The sequence below is a fragment of the Rosa rugosa genome, chromosome 6 (genome assembly GCF_958449725.1).
Source record: "Rosa rugosa chromosome 6, drRosRugo1.1, whole genome shotgun sequence".
Taxonomy (NCBI): domain Eukaryota; kingdom Viridiplantae; phylum Streptophyta; class Magnoliopsida; order Rosales; family Rosaceae; genus Rosa; species Rosa rugosa.
This window is the reverse complement of record NC_084825.1, coordinates 8750267-8771504: the sequence shown is the minus strand read 5'-3', so window position 1 is coordinate 8771504 and position 21238 is coordinate 8750267. Positions and strand designations below refer to the sequence as shown.

The 21238-nt window shown below is 39.0% G+C and overlaps 1 protein-coding gene across 1 annotated transcript; it reads left to right on the top strand.

Annotated features, from left to right (window-relative positions):
* The first annotated feature begins 2884 nt into the window (after nt 1-2884).
* On the top strand, nt 2885-4970 carry LOC133715505 (NADPH:quinone oxidoreductase-like). Its single transcript, XM_062142018.1, has 3 exons — nt 2885-3092; nt 3196-3387; nt 4414-4970. The coding sequence occupies exons 1-3, from the start codon at nt 3017-3019 to the stop codon at nt 4728-4730; spliced, it is 585 nt and encodes a 194-aa protein (XP_061998002.1). The 5' UTR covers nt 2885-3016; the 3' UTR covers nt 4731-4970.
* Nucleotides 4971-21238: the final 16268 nt, after the last annotated feature.

Here is a 21238-nt window from a genome sequence, read left to right as displayed (position 1 = left end):
TGCGCTGCGAACATCGCAGTTCTATCTCCTTGCATGGCCGCTCTCCCCAAAACCGACAACAGCCATGGACCTGAGACGTCATTTCAGGCGTGTTTGGGTACTGAACCAGGGTTTTACCGTCCAACAAAGGACTCCAACTCGGTTCTTGTTCTCTTTTGACCTTCGCAGTGACTGTAGGAAGGTGATGATGGGGGGGCCTTGGAGTTTTGGCCGAGCTCTGGTCGTGATGCAGCCATATGATGGTATTGCTCCGCTGCAATCAATACCAATGCAAGACCTATTCTTCTGGGTTCGCATAACAAATATGCCACCGGCATATGAACAACGGAAAACTATTGCCAATGTAGCCTCTGTTGCAGGGAAGTACCTGGACATCGATGGAAAGTTGTTTGATGCTACGGGAGAGATTAGGGTTCGTGTCTCCCATTCAATCTTGAAGCCTTTCTTTCCGACAAAAACCCTAAAGTTTGCTCGAGGGGTTGAGCAGGAGGTACAATTTCTGTTTGAAAATCTAGTAGGCGAGTGTGATATTTGTGCTCGTGTTTTCCATGAGAATGGTCCATGCAAGCCAGATACTGTACCATCTAGTGTCAAGACTGTTGAGCAATCTGTGGCCCGAAAGCTCGAGCTCACTAATCAGTTTCTGGGATTCCATGGTCCTCAGTTCAAGGAAGGGACTTTCAGGTTTCGGGGCATCACTACTCCTATCCTGCCACCAGTGGGGCGTTCCCTGTTTGGTGGTGTTGAGTCCAGCAGGCCTAGGCGACCGGTGATCATCAGGAATGCTGAATCAAGGGTAGCCAGTGATGAGAATTCCCGTGCTATTGTGCCGGTTGAGACTGAGAGCCAGGCTAAACGAGGTAGACCTTTTCCCTCCCCACACAAATTGCAATTTTTGATGTCTGACTTACTTGAAGGTAAAACCAGTCCGGTTGCTTCTGCAAAGAAAGTGAAGATGCCTGAATTTTCTTCTAAATTCAGTGCTAAGTCTCTGGGCCTTGTGGAAAGCCCTGGAGGTATGTTGGTGCCGGCTGAGGTCATGATGCCAGTACTTGAGCTGCCGGGGACAAAGAAGAAGAAAGGAAGGCCTTTGGGATCTAAAAATAAAAATCCAAAGACAAAGAAGGTCTCTGCTGAGGAGGTCATGACAGTGCTGTACTCGGGTACACCCCCAAGCCCTAGTTTGAAGGGCAAGGAAAAGATCTAGATGGCTGTGGTAGGAGCCTATTTACTATGTCTCTCTATTTTTTCATAGTTTATAGGCTCACTTTTAAATAAGTGAGCGGTTAGTTCGAATATAGATGGTCTGTCTCTATGTATCAAAGTAGTTCTCTTACTACAACTTCTTGATCTGTCTAGTTGAAGGCAGCAGAAGGATATGTAATGGCCACCTTGGCATGCGTTAATGAAATCCACATTTCCCTCAAAAAATTAATATCCATGTGAACTATAATGTATATAGATAGATTATAGACATGCATGTGTGATGAGCATGCTTGGATCCACAACAAAAGTTATTAAAATAACATACATAAAATTTTGTGCTACTCAACATTAGTTACGTGTGCAAAATATATTTTTCATATAATTAAGATACACGGATTCATATAAGATGATAATATATAGGAATTTTACGTATGTATCATGTTTGTTTATTTTGAAAACTCTATAATAGGGGTATTAAGTGATCAAAATGTGGCAATACTATCTTCTTTGGCTTTTTTTTTTTTTTTTTTGAATAGATCTTCTGTGGCTTATAGAAATGAGATTACGAAATTTTTTTTTTTTTGAAAGGAATTACGAAATTTTTGTATTTCATGTAATTTTTTCAAATTTAATTATAATAGGCTTGTTTTTGCAAGATTGATAGCGCGAATTAGCTAATAGATAAATGGTACTCTCATAATTTTTTTTTTTTTTTTTTGGCAAATGATGGTCTTAGAGTTAGAATCCCAGTCATGGACTTATGGGAAGGTCAACAACAATGGCCTTGATTCTAGTGTTTCCGTGAATAACCATTTCAAACGTTTTTTTTTTTTTTTTTTGAACAAAGATAATTCATTAAACAACAAGCTGAAGTACAAACAGGAAAAGCAAACAAAGAAAAAACAAAGAACCACCAAAACTAAGGTGAAAAAACAAAGTAACATAGAAAAGAAGGAAGGAAGGTTTGAGATACCCAGTCAACAGGATTTAAATTTGCTCACCACAAATACTTTGGTGGTGATACCAACACCCAATATAAACCTGTTATGTGTTATGAAACATAATTATAATTAATCATGATGTTTTATTAAAAAAGTCTATTTTAAGTATTAAATTAACTCTATATAACGGGACAAGTTTTAATAGAATTGTGATATCACCACATTTATGTGGTGAGCAAATTTGAATCCCAATCAGCATCATTTCAAATGTTTAGCAGTTGACCGGATTCTTCTCTTTACCTATTTTTGTTTCTATTTTGCCACCTAAGAGCAACTCCAACATCTTCTCCATATTTTGATTTTTCTCTACTTTAGGGAAAAATAAACCTCTTTTACTCCAACAGATTTCCTATAACTATCCCTATTTTAGGAAAAGTGAGGAAAGAGAAAACCAAATTCTCTATATTTACAGCAATCTCTAAAAATTTAAGGAAGAATATGGAGATTTTATAGATTGCTGTAAAATAGGGAATCTGTTGGAGTTGGAGAAGAAAAAAATGCTAAAGCTTTGACTTTTGCTTCCCTATTATACAAAAATTATAAGAAAGCTGTTGGAGTTGCTCTAACTGCCCACGTTATATTACATACACCCCACCCACCTCAGTGCTCACGTAATCCAGTCTCCCAAGAATCTGTATCCCAAGAAACTTCAAGCCATTCAACGACGACCAATCAATTAATTATTAACCCCAAAAGCCAAACCGTCTCATTTCTTGCTGCCAACTCCTCCTCAGATGCTATATATGGTCGGGTCAGGTCTGCCCTGTCTATTAAGGTAACAGAGAGAGAGAGAGATCTGAGAACTAATAATGGAGTCGATAAAAGTGGCGGCGCTTTGTGGGTCCGTTCGTCAAGCCTCCTATAACCGAGGCCTCATTCGTTCTGGTTAGTAATAGTACCCTACTACTCTTTTTCTCCCCCTCACCTCTTCCTTCCTTGGTTTTAATTATTTTGGTTTGGTATTGACGACGTATATGTAACTGAGCAGCGATTGAGATAACCAAGGGGTCAATCGCCGGCGTAGAAATCGAGGACGTCGACATCACGGCGCTGCCGATGCTGAACACGGATCTGGAAGGCGGAGGGAGATTTCCGCCGGTGGTTGAGGCGTTTCGTCAGAAGATTTTAGAAGCTGATAGCATTCTCTTTGCTTCTCCCGAGTACAATTACTCTGTCTCTGGTATCACTCTCGCTTTCCCATTTCTGTTTTTTCTTTTTAATTCTCGTTTTTATATTTCATTATTGTAAATTTAAGTGAAAGTATTGCAAGTTTTTATTTGTTTAGGAGAAAAATACAGAAGATACTTTAACCTCAAGATGCCATATTTGGCCAAAAAAAAAAGAATTGGTTCATTGCATCTGGTCATCTTCAATCAAACATCTTGCATTAATTTTGTCTTCAAATCCGGTGTAATATAGGAAAGACATTTTTTAAGGAGCATTGCTAATGATTGTTATTATTTTAATCGGCCGCTTCATTTTAGCGCATGTGCTCCACCAATTAAATTAAAATTAGGCTATTACTCTATTAGAAGGAGGGTTGACAATTAAATTAAAATTAGGCTATTACTCTATTAGAAGATAAAATCTCCTGCAATTTGACATAAAGAAATATTTAGACTACACAAAATTCTTCTTATTAATAAAAATGCAAAATTGTCTAGCAAACAATCAAGTCTTCCAACAAACATACAAAGTAATAGTTTTTTATTTATGGTGTTCAGTGTCTACGATTAACTGGAGATACAGCAAAATCAAATACTTTTATTAAGAGAAGAGGACTTGCCAGCTAAAATAATTTCTTTTACACTAAAATAACCCTCAAATATTAAAAAAAATTTAAACAACTTAAAAATTTGAAAGGATAATATTGTAAATTGCAAAAAGTAAGAACATAAAGAAAAATATGAAAATAAGCATTATTCATCTACTCTCCAAAACTGTCACGCACTCGCTTCAACTGCTCAAAACTGGTATCATTATTTTAAGTTTTTATTATTTTTATTTTATTTTATCTTATTTTTTCAAAATTATATACACTGATTTCCTTTTAGTATTGATAATGATAACTTGTTCCTCTGAAACAACTGTATCTTAAGCTAATTTTAATACAGTTGTAAATCTACGGCTGTTCGCTAATAATGTTGCACTCTTCATAAGGTTCACTATTTCAATGTTCTAACCACTACATGTACCATATATGCAGCACCTCTGAAAAATGCTATTGACTGGGCATCTAGACCCCCCAATGTGTGGGCTGACAAAGCTGCTGCGATTATAAGTGCTTCAGGAGGTTCCGGTGGTTCAAGATCTCAATACCATCTTCGCCAAATCGGAGTTTTTCTCGATCTTCATTTCATCAACAAGCCTGAGCTTTTCATAGATGCATTCCATCCTCCGGGAAAATTTGACAAAAATGGCGACTTGATTGATGCAAAGACCAAGGAGAGTCTAAAACAAGTTCTACTATCATTGCAGACTTTTACTCTGAGACTCCAAGGAAGATCAAAGTTAAAGAATTAATGCATGTGTGATTCTCATGCAAAAAGAAACTGGGGCGATTCTTGGCAATAATAGTAAACGTTATCTACTTATCTAGACTTCTTTTCATCTTCTGTTCACCAAACAGAGCATTGTTTTAGGTGTAAAAAATAAATAAGAATCAAAGTAACTTTTTCTTCTTCTCAAGAATCAAGGTAACTTGGAACTGAATAATTCAACATCTTGTAATATGATTGAGCAATATAATTTTATTGATATGGATGTTGAAATTTATTTTTAGAATAGGGAATTCTGTTCATACCGAATATTGTATCAAGTGAGGGTCGGGAAATCTTTTTTTTTTTTTTAATTGATGGAAATCTTGATATCAGCAAATATTTGAAAGAAATGATGGAAACCTACAAATAAAAAATACATATTACATAATGCGTTAATGAGATGCTTATTTGATTAATTATCTATTGTATTTCAAAAGAGAATGTTGAACAAAAATGATTTATCCTAGGGTTGGTTCTAGGATTTTCTAGTCACTCGACCCCAAGCAAACCCCTCAATCTCCGATCACCTTCTCTATGGCTTTGCAAACTCTAGTTGTCCTTACATGGTGTCATTGCCCTCAATAGTAGCGTCTTCTTCTATATTCTCATTTCTGTTTAAGGATATCTGATTTATGTGTCTGGCCCAAACTCTAGTGACTTGTTCATGTTGTAATAGGGTTAGTCTTACAGATATCTTTGGAGATATCCTAATCATTGTACGATTCAGTTTCCTTGTAAGACTTGTATTCTCTGCTTGTAATCCTCTAAATAAAGAGGCCCCTATTATCAATGAAAGCACATATTATTCTCTCCCAATTTCTGATTTCCTAAAACACGTTATCAACACGAAGCCCTAACCCTAAAACCCTAAAATCTTAACCCTCAAACCCTAGCTACCTCCACCGCACACCTTGAAGCCCTCGATCCCAGGGGTCCACAACCCACGGCGGAACCACCAGAATCGGCTGAAAAAGCCTCGAACCGGCCATTGGAAATCCTAAACCGGTCTGGTTAGCCTCCCCTGCCTCCGCTCGCGCCCCTGCCTCCCCTACCAAGCACGTTAGCCTCGTTGACCCATCCGTTAGCCTCACTTCAGGCCGCCACTAGCCTCGCAAGCTGTCGAGCAGATTAGCCTTACCTTGGAAGATAGCCTTGCTTCCTTGCTTCCTCCTCAGCAGCAAGTTAGCCTCGCTTCACCTTGCTGCATAGACAGATAGCCTCACCTGCACAGACGATTAGCCTCGCTCCCAGCGCTAGCCTCGCTATTAACCAGCTGCCGGCCACGCCCAGCCAAGCTTCGGCTAGCAACCTGCCGGCCACGTTCCAGCCGCCACCGGCCAGCGCCCAGCCAACTCCGGCCACCAACGATTTTTTTCGGCCATTTTCCAGCGACCCTATTTCGAAGTAAATATTTATAAAAGTTCCCGCTTTCAAGTAATTTACTTTCTTTTCTTTTCTTGGGGATCTTCAACCACCCTTCTTCTACCCCCACTTCTTCTTTTGTGGGGAGACCTAAGCCGAACTGTAGGGGTTCGTGCTATCTCCAAGCTTGGAGCTTGTTAAGATCTTCAAACTTAGAGTTTGATGAGAATATACGATCGAACACGTATACATCATTGTTTCGATCTAATCCAATACCTCTTGGAACTGAATTTCTTGGGAGTGATTACGCTCAAAAATTTCTTTTGTAATCGTGGTATCCCTTTTTGCTCCGAAACTAACCCCTTTTTCTTGTTCATTTTTAGGATGAGTAACCTGAATAAATTGGACTTTGCTCTATTGGGGACAACTGGCTCTGGATATCACAAGTGGGTTCGTGATATCTGCCAGCATCTTAAGGCTCAAGGAATCCTGGATACGATTCTTGAGCCTAGCTAGGACATGATAACTATTGAGCAAGCTTAAGCTTTAGAAGAAAATAGAGCAGTTGGAGGCAAATAAGGCGAAAATTGTCATCCTAATGACTCGTCATAAGGATGACTCACTTCAGTACGGGTACCTGAATGAAGAAGAACCCAGAAGGCTGTGTGTCTCACTCGAAGAACACTTAGGCAACGTCCGTGACTCCCTACTTTCTGACTTAGAAGTGAGATGGCATAATCTTTGCTTCTGTGATTTCAAGTTAGTTCTTGACTACAACTCAGAAGTACTTTGCGTTAAATTCTTAATGGAATTCTGTGGAAAAGATATCATAGATGTGATGTTGATTAAGAGGACTCTCTCTACCTTCCCCGTCTTTGCTTTGATGGTTGCTAAGAACTATCGAATTGATGTTACTGCAGGACAGATCACAAGGTTTCATGAGCTCATCAGAGCCATGAATGTCGCTGAAAAGCATGACAACATCCTTATGAAGAACTATAATTTGAAACCCGTGAGAACATAGCATATTCTAGAGTCCAATTATAGTCGTGTCCCTAAGGGAGGGCGCCAAGAGCTAAACAATAAATCTAGGGACAATTCTGAACGTTCTGGTCCATATTCTCGCTCTAATGAGGAAGGTAACCTCCAAAATAGGCTGACACGGAACTGAAGAGGTCAAAGTGGAAAGAGAGAGGGAAACAATGCCTTTGGCCATGTTAGTGGCGCCACCAACACTAAGTGCCATCCTAATGACACTTTCAAAATGCCTTAATCAAGGGAGTTTGAGATGTATGTTCTCGATTTGGAGCATCCGGTCATTGAGCATACATTTGTAGTGCTCGTGAAAGTATTGCCACCGCCTACAAGGCATATTGTGAAGCAAGAGAAGCTCACTATGTGGAACAAGAAGATCAAGAAGGTGATCTCAAACTAAGGGTTGAAAACTTCAAATCAGGCCAAGATCATGTGACTGACAATTTTGAATAAGTCTTAATTTTTCAAGAGTGTAATAGGCAATTGCTATATATTTTGTACTAAATACCATTGGTTCAGTTTTTCTTCAACTAGGCTCATCCTAAGTGATTATGATGTCTAGGAAAGTTTTGAGTTAAGTGGTACTTAAGCGAGCTTTGCTCCACTGACATCTCTCTACTTTCCTGGTCATATTTATTTTGGAGTTACTGAAAGAAGTCAAACGACTATCTTTATTTTGCATTAGCTAGTTTCAAATTAGATTTTCTTTATGGTTAAGAAACAATGATGTACCCCATTGGCTTGTGAATAAAATTTTGAATTCTTTTCATTCTGACTCCATTTTATCTTTTGAGCATATTCCTTTGTGACTACGATGGCTTGGCTATTAAGATTAGTTCAAGGACTTGGAATGGCCCACATTCCTCTTGCCAAATGGCACCTTGAATAGTGTCATAGAAAGTTTCTACGCTCCTACTGCAAATCAAACACTATTGGGCTATTCGAGCCGACGGATTCTATGCGGAAATGGATATAGACAACGGAAAAGAGTTCCTTTGCATTACCTCTAATTATTGCAAATAAAGGCGCATATTAGAGAAACTGATGTGTCTCTCTAGTGGACATTATGTCACCACTATTCAAGCTATTAAATCCAATAAAATTATGAGAGAATATCTCTTTGATTTAGACACATATTGGCTTTGTCACGACAGGATAGATCATCTTAGTCATGATATAATGATTTACCTACTAAAGACTTCACACAGATATCCATTCTTCCGAGCGAAGCAAAGCAAGAATCGATCAGAGGTTGATTCCTGGACTAAGTGTGACCGCCGCCACTACCTCTAGCGCCACCACCGTCCACTGCCAGCTTAGGGCTGGAGCAGTCCATATCCATGATGCCATGGATGGCGTCCATCATGGTGATGGCGCCGTAGGTGATGCTACAATCACCAACTTTGCTTCCAATAGCTTTTTAGACGCTTAGGCCGGACAAAAATCCTCATTGGTTGTTTCTAAGGCCCCTCGCTGGTTCTGCAAAACCTGTTCCTTATGGACATTAGGATCAAGACTGTCCTATGCAAAGGATAAGAAAACACTCATTCTGTTCTTACATGGAATTCGAGGGAATTATGTGGACCGATTCAACCAACTTGCGGACGTTTAAATATTTCATGATGTTGCTGGTCACGTGTAGTGCCATTATCCACTTGTAATGCTGCTTACGTTACACTCCTAGCATAAACCATATGATGACGTGCTCACTCCTTAGATTATCTCATTCAGTCAATTTCACTTGACAATGCTAGAGAGTTTACATCAAAGACTTTCGATGATTATTACATATCACTGGGACCGATGTTGGACATCATATCTCCATGCACACACCTAAATGGTCTCGCGGACACGACTAGGATGGTAGCCTAGGCATTGGTAATGCGCACCAATCTCCCTGTATCCGCTTGGAGTTATGCAATATCGCTTGCAGCCATGCCAATTCGTCTACGACCCATGACCACTCAATCTATCTTTGCATTACAACTAGTGACTGGGTACAAGTATCTTGTACTTACGCATATTTGAGTGTGCCATTTATGTGCCTATTGCGCCACCACACTACACTACGATGGGTCCTCACAGACGAATGGGTAAATACATTGGATGTGAGACTCCAACAATCGTCCGCCACTTAATACCCTTGCTAGGCGATCTCTTTACCACTAGATTTGCAGATTGTCACTTTGATGAGATAGGCTTCCTGTCGTTAAGGGGAGATAAAAACACGGATGTTTAACAGGAACAATAGGAATTGTCGTGGTCTGTCCCCACTATGTCTCATCTCGATCCCGCTAAAGTGACGAGATCACACATACCTGCTACAAATATGCTTGCAAGGATGGACGTCCCTGTTTGGACCCAAAATGAACATTTTGGCCTGACAAGGCGTGTCTTGGAGAAATTGAGCCAATGTCAGTGGCTCAAGCTATATATTGTCGACAAGCTCGAAATATATATTTAGAGGCTAAATAAAGCCTACTATGGAAGTATGACAAGTCAACTTTAGCATATTTTCCTACTTCGGCTAGAAAAAACCGAGCTAGACAAGGAAGGAGGGGTGGCAGACTTACCAAATGAAATCGAAATGTGCTGAAACTTTCCCGATCCATTCTAGACAGCCCAAGGATCATTTCTTATGAAGAGTGCAAGAGTTTTTTTTGAGTGGAAGGCCTTCAAACAATCAGTCCAATCTTTTGCAGAAGCAAAACTGGAAAACTGGACCTGTAAGAGGTCCAGCAGCGTTTTCGGCCCAACCACTATACCAAAAATTCTGAAATTTTTCCAGGGTGATCTACACTCATAATGGAACATTTTTTATGAAGAGGTCATAGTGAAATTCGGAATGCTTGTTGGAGAAATAATTGAAGGAATAAAGGGGCAGAAATTGACCTAAAACCAGCTCAATATTCACATGTTCATGTTTCCTACCCACATGAAGAAAGCTAGATGCTTTTCTTCTTTTCCTTGGATATATTTTTCAAGACAATCTTTTAATAGATCATCATCACTTCCATGTTGTTGCACCTTCATGCCTTGCTTTCATTTCATCATTTCTCTATCTTTTCCATATTTTACAAATCACTTTCATATTCCACTTTCATTATTTTTCTTCCACTCATCATTTCACTCTTCTTTTTCTTCCCTATATAAACACCTTCTCTTCTCATTCTAAAACACACATTCACATTCAACAACAACATCTCTAAGATGATCTAAGTTCTCTCTAGAGCAAACCTCTCTAAGAGCAACTCCTCTCCTTCTCTTTCTCTTAGCGGTGATCACACTCCTAGTCCTAGTCTTCTCAGAAGCTGACCTTCAGTGCCACCAAACCCTCTGTCAACGTGCTTCGGTCCTAGTCTCCTCGGGAGCCGACGGTAGTGCCGCGACCACAACGGTTACAGAACCAGCCAAGCAAGGGTAACGCCCTAGCAACCCAGCCAAGCTAAAGTCACGCTTTAGCAAGATCTCAACATTTCCCGGTGATGTCGCTCTGCTCAATCTACAATATTGAGTATCGATTGTGTTAACAAGAAGCTCAGCAAAAGTCCTCGCCACGAGGCACAAAGAATCCCACGACGAGGTTGGTGCTCTCCTCGTCCACAATTGCTTGAAAAGAAGTCAGGTCAAGGGACATCCCCGACGACTGTACCCGAACGGTGCTGGCACGCCCGCGCAAGAAAAGAGACTGTTGACCAGCTGCAACAAAATTGGAGCCAAACATTTTGGCACGCCCAGTGGGACAAGGTTAGAATTTCTTTTTTCTCTTGAAGACATTCAACCACCGGGCTTCAAAACAAACATTTTGGCACGCCCAGTGGGACAAGGTTAGAATTTTTTTTTTTTTCTTGAAGACATTCAACCACCGGGCTTCAAAAAAAACATTTTGGCACGCCCAGTGGGACTATACTAGAGTCTTTTTTCGTCATCATTGAGATGCCAGGGGAAAATCTTTACCAAAAGAAATTCCTAAAGTGAATTGATGGACAATGTTGCCACGCCCAGTGGGACAAGGTTAGAATTTTTTTTTTCAACTATATATATTTCTGCCCCTTTATTCCTTCAATTATTTCTCCAACAAGCATTCCGAATTTCACTATGACCTCTTCATAAAAAATGTTCCATTATGAGTGTAGATCACCCTGGCAAAATTTCAGAATTTTTGGTATAGTGGTTGGGCCGAAAACGCTGCTGGACCTCTTACAGGTCCAGTTTTCCAGTTTTGCTTCTGCAAAAGATTGGACTGATTGTTTGAAGGCCTTCCACTCAAAAAAAACTCTTGCACTCTTCATAAGAAATGATCCTTGGGCTGTCTAGAATGGATCTGGAAAGTTTCAGCACATTTCGATTTCATTTGGTAAGTCTGCCACCCCTCCTTCCTTGTCTAGCTCGGTTTTTTCTAGCCGAAGTAGGAAAATATGCTAAAGTTGACTTGTCATACTTCCATAGTAGGCTTTATTTAGCCTCTAAATATATATTTCGAGATTGTCGACAATATATAGCTTGAGTCACTGACATTGGCTCAATTTCTCCAAGACACGCCTTGTCAGGCCAAAATGTTCATTTTGGGTCCAAACAGTCCCTACGAGAGGACGTAGCGCCACCCTACACGGAGGTAGGCATGACATTAACCCCATAGAGAGTGGCACTCTAGCCTCACAGGCCATGGCCCTAGCTAGGATGCGTGGGAGACCCGTGGGTTCGAAAGATAATTTGGCACAACTCAATCCATTGATCATCGACATTTAAAATCCGTCTAATGAGGATGTTCTGGATTATGATTATCGTTGGGGGACACCTCAATGTCAGAACCTATTCCTGAGAATATAGAGCTCTTTGAAAATTACACTAGTGTACTTGAGACATAGGATATAAACTCCATCATGATTGATGTTGTATTTGCGCATTTTGTTGTGCATGAGGTTGTTGAGTCCGATGATATCGAACCACGCTCCTTTGATAAATGAATGCCAATGTAAAGAAAATTGGCCTAAATGGAAAGATGCAATCCAAGTTAAGTTGGATTCTCTAACGAAGAGGAAAGTTTTTTAGAGCCAGTGATGCCGACACCTCCTAACATTAAACCTATAGACTAATGGATCTTTGTTAGAAAGCGTGATGAGAAAAAGATATGGTAATCTCGCCTTATGGCGCAAGGTTTCTCACAAATGCCCTGGAATTGACTACAAGGAGACATATTATCCTGTAATGGATGTCATTGCACTCCACTAACTTGTCAATTTGGCAGTTTTCAAATAACTGAACATGCAGCTTACAAATGTGGTCACTCGTATCTTTATGGGAGTCTAGATATGGACTATACATGAAGGTTCCTGGTGGACTTCATTTACCCAAGTCAAGTGGCTCTAGACCACAGAGCGCATTTGCAAAGAGGTTGAAGCGCTCACTAAGTGACTACTTGATTGGGAAGAGATATGTAAATGTCCGTGCATGACAAGTTTCGGATTCTATCGCGGTTCATGTTGGTGACATGATCTTCATTGGAAGTCCTTAAGGAGTTAAGGGAAACCACTGAATACTTGAAATTAAATTTTGAGATGAATGACTTAATACACATTTACGCAAGCGCATGTATCATTGTCAAGATAGGGAAATACTAAGCCCAAAATTATCGTACCACGGGGATTAGTGGTTAACCCACAATCCTTGGGTAGTCGGAACTAAAGTCACTAAACAAACAAAGGGAAATAAAGTAAATAAAACAAAAATGCTAATCTACGGCACCAAGCCTTAGCAATGCTCGGCTTTGGTTTGCACCGAAGCCTAATCAAAACTAAGAACTTAGTGATTGCTATTTACAATGAGTTAGAAATTGTAATTCAAAATTGTGATTTTAATTTTCTAAAAGACTAAGTCAAAAACTAAATTAACAACAACAAATAAATATGAAGAACAAAAAAATAAAAGAGAGATAGGTTTGGGTACTAGGGATCACTCTCTGGCAATTTCAATGCAATGAACACATTTCAAGCAAACAAACATATCTTCATGAGAACCAAATCCCGTACTTAATGCCGGTCAAGGCCACTAAGCCGAATTTCCTTAAGGGTATTCACATTTTTGATTAGGACAAATATGAACTCTCTAATTCATGAGTTAGTACCTTACTAGGGCTACCAAAACATGAACCAAAGGCGTAGAGCTCTAGAAATTAGGGATTTAAGCATGCAATAGTTACAACTTAGAATATAACGATTACTTAATTCTCCACCTAATGCCGGTTAAGGCCACTAATTCAATTTTTCTTATTTGGTATCCATTCTTCCAACTAAGGCATGAATGAACTCTCTAACCCTAATCATTATGCCTTGCTACTGCCACAACATCTTGGATTAAAGGCGAAGAGCACAAGAAAATAGGAACGTAGGCCATCATTAATTCTCGATTAAGCAACTACTTGGCACACCACGCTAATTACATGAAGCTAGTGAACAAAAGAACCACCAATTGTATCACACAACACAAATCTTAACACATAAAAAAGAGAGTGGTTAATTCCCTAAAATTCATGCATCAAGAATCAATTGACATAGTAATTAGAGTGCACCCATATGAAAATATATTATTTATCACTTGAAAATATGTTCATTACATCAAAATTGAGCTAGAATTAGAAACCCTAGCTCCTAAAAGTAACTACTCACAACCCATATTCATGAACATCAAAATTACAAAATTCAAATAGCAAAGAGTAGAGAAGTGTAGGAGAAAACAAGGATATTCACAAATAGCTAGGAAGTTAGCATGACTAGTCTTGAATTACAACTCCCACAAAATACCCAAATATTGAATCTTGTAGAGATTGAGCCCCTTGATGGATCCTTGAAGCTCTATGTGAGTAGTCCTTCAAATGTCAAAACAAAATAGAAAGAAAAGAGGAAAAATGGATGATAGGAGAGGAGAGTGAGAGCAGCCCAAAGCTGCCCCCAAATGTGTGCGGCGTTGGTAGGGTTCTTCCGAGAGGAGAGAATGATGATATATATATGTGGCTGTTGGTCTCCTCGCAAAAGAAAAGGATCAGCTACTGTGCGTGTCTCAGTCTTGCTATAGAGGAAGAAAGGAGTCAAACTACCACGTGGCGGTATGTGGGTGGCTGAAGTCAATTAAGCAAAGCATTGCTTAATTGCAGCACCTTGCACGTGACGGCTGACTCAAATGATTAATTAAATGGCAGAATTTTTCGAACAGTACCTGAACTAAAGGTCACTGTGAATTAACGTGCTTCACTTTACACTAACTACACTTTGGTACCTGGACTATAAATCCCTACCCACTTTTGGTACATGCCGTCAATAACCCCGTTAATCTTATGTCAATTTTCATTTTTTAAAGGGTATTTTGGTATTTTCTTCTCTCTCTCTCTCTCTCTCTCTCTCTCTCTCTCTCTCTCTCTCTCTCTCTCTCTCTCTCTCTCTCTCTCTCTCTCTCTCTCTCTCGGTGTCGTTCTGCTGCCCAGTCACTGTGAAACATGCTTCTTCTTCCCCCCCGGTCCATCCTCTTCCTGGAGTTCGACAGCACCAGCGCTGACGCCGTTGCCGTCGATGACGGCGATGATGACTGCGACGACGATGGCTCCGCTGGAGTCGTCATCAAACCCTTCTCTATATTTTTCTTGTCAAACCCAGAAATCAAACCCAGCAACAACCTTTCCAGAAATCAAATCCAGTACAAAAGAACTCATCTTTAATCATGTGAACATATTCCATTCCAGTATTTTAATCCCAATTTTTCTTTCTTCAATCAAATTCAATTGAAAACAATAAATAAAAAAAAGTGTATGAGAGAAGAGTACCTTGTTCGATTGGGGAAGACATGGTGTGGCTATGAAGATGAGTTCATGTGAGAATTGAGATTGGGAAAGTGGAGTAGTGGGGCAGATGAAGATGATCATAATGGAGAATAAAGAAATAAAGGAGAAAGAGATAGGGGAAGGAGAAGACAGAGAAAGTGGAGTAGTGGGAAGGAAGGAAAAGCACCAGCCCCCCCCCCTGCAAATTTCTTCTGCGTCTCACCTCATGTTCTAGCCTCCCACCAGACCGTCATTGCTTCCCGTCGACGACCTCTTCGCCGTTCCAAAGATCTTCGATCCATGGATTTCCGACCCAGAAAACCAACACCACAAAATTTTCTTTTCTTTTTTATTTAAAAAAAAAAATTTCCAAGGGTGGATCTACGGTCAAGAACGCACCATCACTCTTTTTTCTTCTTTTTATTAAAAAAAATTGACTTTTTGAAGGTGGATAGTTAAGAGACAACTTTACCCTTGAAAATATGTCAAGTGACATGCCAACTAACAGAGTTATTGACGGCATGTACCAAAAGTGGGTCGGGATTTATAGTCCAGGTACCAAAGTGTAGTTAGTGTAAAGTGAGATACGTTAATTCACAGTGACCTTTAGTTCAGGTACTGTTCGAAAAAATTCTCCCTAATTAAATCATGGATATCATATTATCATGTATTAATCAAAACAAGGATTAATTAATTAAAGTGATGATTAATTAATCAACACAATGATTAATTAGCTTTTCTTCAATTTTCATAATTCATATAGCATATCCAAATGCATCATCTTGGACTAATTGGTTCACTTCCTCGCTCGTGTTGATCATGGTTGACTAAAATCGACTATTTCGTCTTTTTGTTGGAAACCCAATTTTTCTCCAATTTTGCCAAATTTTTAATCTTATTTTCATAACTCCGCTTATTTCCTACACAATAAATAAAAATGGATTAATTACATAATAATTGACTTGAGGATTAACTTATTTGTAGTGTTTTAGATACGATTACATGCATAAAAATGAGTGTAATCAATGAAGGATCTTGGAAGAACACAGTTTTGTCTCGGTTTGGAACTAGAGCACCCTGTTGATGGATACTTAGGCATTTTGACAAGGTCAAGCCTTCAAGCACGCCCATGATCATTTGTAGTCTTGATCATAAAAGGATCCTCTTCGTCTGAAAGATGATGGCGAAGATGTACGAGAGGCAAATGTGCCCTACGTGAGTGCAATAGACACATTATTGTACTTAGCTCAATGCACAAGACCGAACATCTCATTTGCTGTGATCTTGTTAGCAACATATAGCTCTGCGCCAACGCTACGCTATTGGACTGGTGTAAAAGATATCTTTCGATACTTGAGATGTATGATTGATATGTGCTTGTTCTATCCCTATAAAGAGATGATGGATTCAGACCCATCACACACCAGGAACGCTGCTAATACTAGCCTGTGTTCTCTATCCCCATCCCAAAACGACATTAGTATTTTGGAAGGTTTTGCTGATTCTGGGTATCTCTCTGACCCACACAAAGATCAGTCCCAAACTGGTTATGTGTTCACCATGGGTAAGTGGCCTCGATATCTTGGAGGTCTACAGAACAAACCCTGGTCCCTATATCTTCGAACCATGTAGTCTTTACCCGAAAATCCTAATTATGTTCAAATAATAAATCTAATTAATTATTTGCTCATAACCAACTCTTGTTTAATCTTCTTCATATACAATCTCAAGGATCCACTTATATGGTGTGCGATCTCTTAGGTTCTAATTAACAAGGCAGTGAAGTTTATAGAAACCATTCTATTTTGTTTACGAATCAAAAACTCCATTTTTGATTCTCCCTTCTTATTAGGATAATAAATGTTTATTAATCCTCGGGGACTTCACAAGTCATGAGTGACGTCTTGCAACATATCATGACTACCCTAGTTAATGTAGAATGACAAAGAACCTATTCAATTGGAATTACAATACAATACGGTCCTTCTCTAACACGATGTTCTAAATCACATCATCGGGGTATGGAATTGATATGTCAATCCCCTAATGTGATTTTCATTCTTATGTGATTCTTAGAATGTGATTAAAAAATCCTTTTTAAATCTCATTCAATGCTTTGGCCAAAGACTCATTGAATCACATCTTTGAACATACACCTTATTTACTTAAGGATAGAGATTCCTTGTTGTACACTCACATGTCTCCATGACCGAATTGATTATACCAATGAATGCATCTATTATATCCATTAAGGGACACAATATTATTGCATCATCAAGAGATAATCCATTCACTCATAAGACAACTATGGTGTCTCAGGTCAAAGGACTAATTTGTATTATTGCAATTTAGAGTTCAAGTTTGACATGTAAGTAAGACTCCATACAAGAACTCTAATGATCGCGTTCAGTGTACTCTTTAAGTTAAGAGCACCCACATACTTGTATTAGTGTCTCTACACAAATGACAAGAGACATATCATCCTCCATATTAAGCATACATAGTATGTGCTAGTCTTTCCGGATTATCAATGTCCAAGTGATAATCCTATGACTAGGAACCTTTTAGGATAAGAGTGTGAAAGAGTAAAGGTCTCACACATCTAACTCTTTAGATTACTTTCTCTTTAACTCATATTCCTTGGACCTTGTTCAATCAAATATTAAATATAAGCAATGAACAATAAACTTGCTCTTTTGATTAATAATAATTACAATAATAATTACATCAAAATGATTGTTTTAGGACACAATTCCTTCATAACGTTGCTTGTTTTGAACAAATGAAGCAAGACTACATCAAAGGCGACAACACCAAACATAATCAGCAACAACAGACTCTCCTCAAAATCAAAGTGAACAAGGTTCGATCTGAGGATAATATGGCAAACTTGTTTACTAAGTTACTGCCTAAATCCATTTTCGAAAAATATGTTGGTAACATCGGTTTGTGGAAGTTATCTGAACTCCCATGATTGTTGTCATCAGAGGGAGATGTCTACATGTTGGGTCTCGAAATGTGAAGGATGTGTTGTACTCTTTTTCTCCTTCGACCAAGGTTATTTTTGTCCCACTGGGTTTTTGTTACTTTGCAAGGTTTTTGATGAGGCAACGAGAGGAGCACCACGTTTGGGCGACACAAGGGGGAGTGTTTAAGGACAATTGATTTATGTGTCTCGCCCAAACTCTAGTGACTTGTCCATGTTGTAATAGGGTTAGTCTTACAGATATCTTTGGAGATTTCTTAATCATTATACGATTAAGTTTCCTTGTAAGACTTGTATTTTCTGCTTATAATCCTCTATATAAAGAGGTCCCTATTATCAATGAGAGCACATATTATTATCTCACAATTCTTGATTTCCTAAAACAATTGCGTTGTTTTCTCGTGATGTCTTGACTCTTTCACTTTCTGTAGTGGTTTTAACCTAACCTTCTTGATTAACACTAGTGATTGGCTCTAGACATTCTAGTATTCTGGTTTGGTTAGTTATAGTAACTAGTGTGGGCGGGTGCAATTGCACTGACAGGCTAATAGGTGCACTGCAATTCCATATCATCCCAGGGAGGGAAGGTGATGTGCTCTATATGTGCAGACTCACATCCCTATAACAAAATGTGTTTTAGGGTGGAAGCCAAAGAACAAAACCGTGCTGGCCGGGTCTAAGTGAACAATATCTTTTGAGATTTAATTTTTTGTTGAGATCCATCCTTAAAAAAAAAAAGTGAAGAAGAAAAATTGATAACTATAAGTCAGTTAGTCTGTATTAAACATCAATTTTCATGGGACATCAACCACCAAACTGTAATCAGCAATCTGAAAGGGTCAGGAGGCCAGAATTTTCATTAACCATCACCACCAAAACACATTGAACTTGAGGATGTTGGTTGTTGCAGTGACCAATTATTGGTCAAATTATGCATGTAATTTTCGTGTTCATTGGGATTGGTGAGTAGTTGAGACCAAACAGATCTGAAGGGTTTGGGTGGCCAAATGCAAATCTAAGGGTCGATCTTGGTGAAAGGTAAAATTGGAAGACATGGACAGAGCGTCTGGTGTGTACCAACCAAGGATGCTCTAGCACTTAAGTCAGATGACTAACAATTTTTTAGAGTAAAAAGTGTTGGAGCAAAACATATACTTGATTCAGGGGATGTGACCTTTACTTCTAAAAAATGAGAGGAAAGGGTAGTTGATTTTTTATTTATTTATTTTTTTTATCAAAAGAGGTTAGCCCATAATATAGATTAAGCAAGTAGTACAGAAACAAAAAAAACCCCTATGGGGGCGACAGAAAGACTACCCTGAGACTCCTATTCTAAACAAGAACAAGAACTCAATATACCCCCAGTACACCCACCTTTTAGACAATTCACACAGCTTTATTCCAAACAAAGATCAGTAACCTCCGAAGCAAGAATAAAAAATCCTCAAAGATTATGATCTTTGCAACCTAAAAAAAATTTAAATGCTTAGCCTGCATGGACCCATCATGCTAAAGTGAAAAATAGAAACTTAGAGATTCTGTGAGCCCAAAACAGCCAAACCCACAGAGAGCCCAAGAGCCATAAGGGAAACCAAAAAGCCTAGATTTGAAAAACCCTAGCAGACATCCCCAACCAAGGCCAGGCCTAAGAGAGCCAATCAACACAAACCCTAGGGAAGCTGCCTCCACCTTGATCGCCGCGTCCAACACCTTTGGGATGTGGGCCACCGCTCCAGCCTCCAAAATCTGTCGAAGCATGCCAAAATGTATCCCAACAGTCATCAACATTGCCGCCATCATGAGAAAGACACCACGACCAGCCCGTATCACTTAAAGCTCCGCCACCAACAAGGGAGAAACCCAGACCCAAAATACCTGGATCTGACTAGGGGTGGCAAACTTTTCACTGATGGGAAAGTCCTATGATTAGAACAAATTACAATACAAATGAGAGAGATATCTTCAATGGTGTACACGTTCACAAGTATCTCTATGAATTTTGAAAATATTCCTAATGTAACATAGGCAACGCTTGTGATCCTTGGTTTGGTACACTTATGAAATGTCTATCTTTAGCTCAATAAGAAAAGCCTGACAATTCCCCTATAAGCTAAGATTAGCATGATAAGTGTTGAATTGCTAATCCTACTCTTCTGGTACAAGCTACAAAGTAGGGTGGACTTTTTGGAATTGAAAACCGTTAAATCAAATCGAATCGAACTCATGATAGCATTTTATCAAAATTGAACAGAATCGACGCTTGCGTAGTGCGGTTTTCGGTTAATTCTTACGATAAACCAACTAAAACCGAATCGAACTGATATAAAATAATTAACATTTATACTTGTTTATAGGAGATTAATTCCTAGTTCACTATTTTTTTTTGGGATCAAATAAACAACTCATAAACAACTAGTTTATTGTGAGTCGAACTCACGACCTCTCACTTATGAATGGGAGACTTATGCCATTAGACCAAATGGCCGGTACTAGGCAATTCCTAGTTCACTATTGCTCTAACTAGACTTTAATTCATTTTGCTATTTTTAATTTCTTTTGTAACTTAATTAATTTGACTTGTAGCTAATTTCATTTTTTTATTTATTTTTTATATTTATTATAGCTTTGAATTTTAAAATAAGCTTTTATATGTGTTATTCAATTTATATTGCATACATTGATGTTGTTTGAATAATTACTATATATTTCCTAACTGAACGGATACACTCAATTAACCAAATAATTTGTGGTACAATTTCTAGTACTAAAAAAACTAAATTGATTTTTTTTTTTTGTGAGGAATATGTCAGCCCTTTATTGAAATGGTAAAAAATTACACACTACAAAGTTCCACTGCCACTGCAGCTAGAAGAAAAGGAGTAGAAAAGTAGAAACATTCCTACTGCAAAGAGCAAGCATATGCTGCTAACTGGTGTGCCACGGTATTACCTGTCCTGCCGACATGAGTAACTCTCACAAAAGCTTATGATTCCAACACAAGAGTCATATCACCATATATCCTTTCCAGCACTGATGTATTACTGCCTGTAGCCGCACTCAATTGCCTTTGGACTGCCAACGCATCTGTCTCCAAAATTGCAAGAACCATGGCTTTCTTGCACACCAATACCTCCCCATGTTCCGGTGACAATAGACCGCTTAGAGGGCAAGCACCTCCGACCAACATCACCCCAAGATCATTTCAAATCACAAAACCCACAGCATCCTTGCGAGTAACATGATTAAATGCCCCATCAACATTGATTTTCACAAAACCTACTGGTGGAGTAGTCCACTT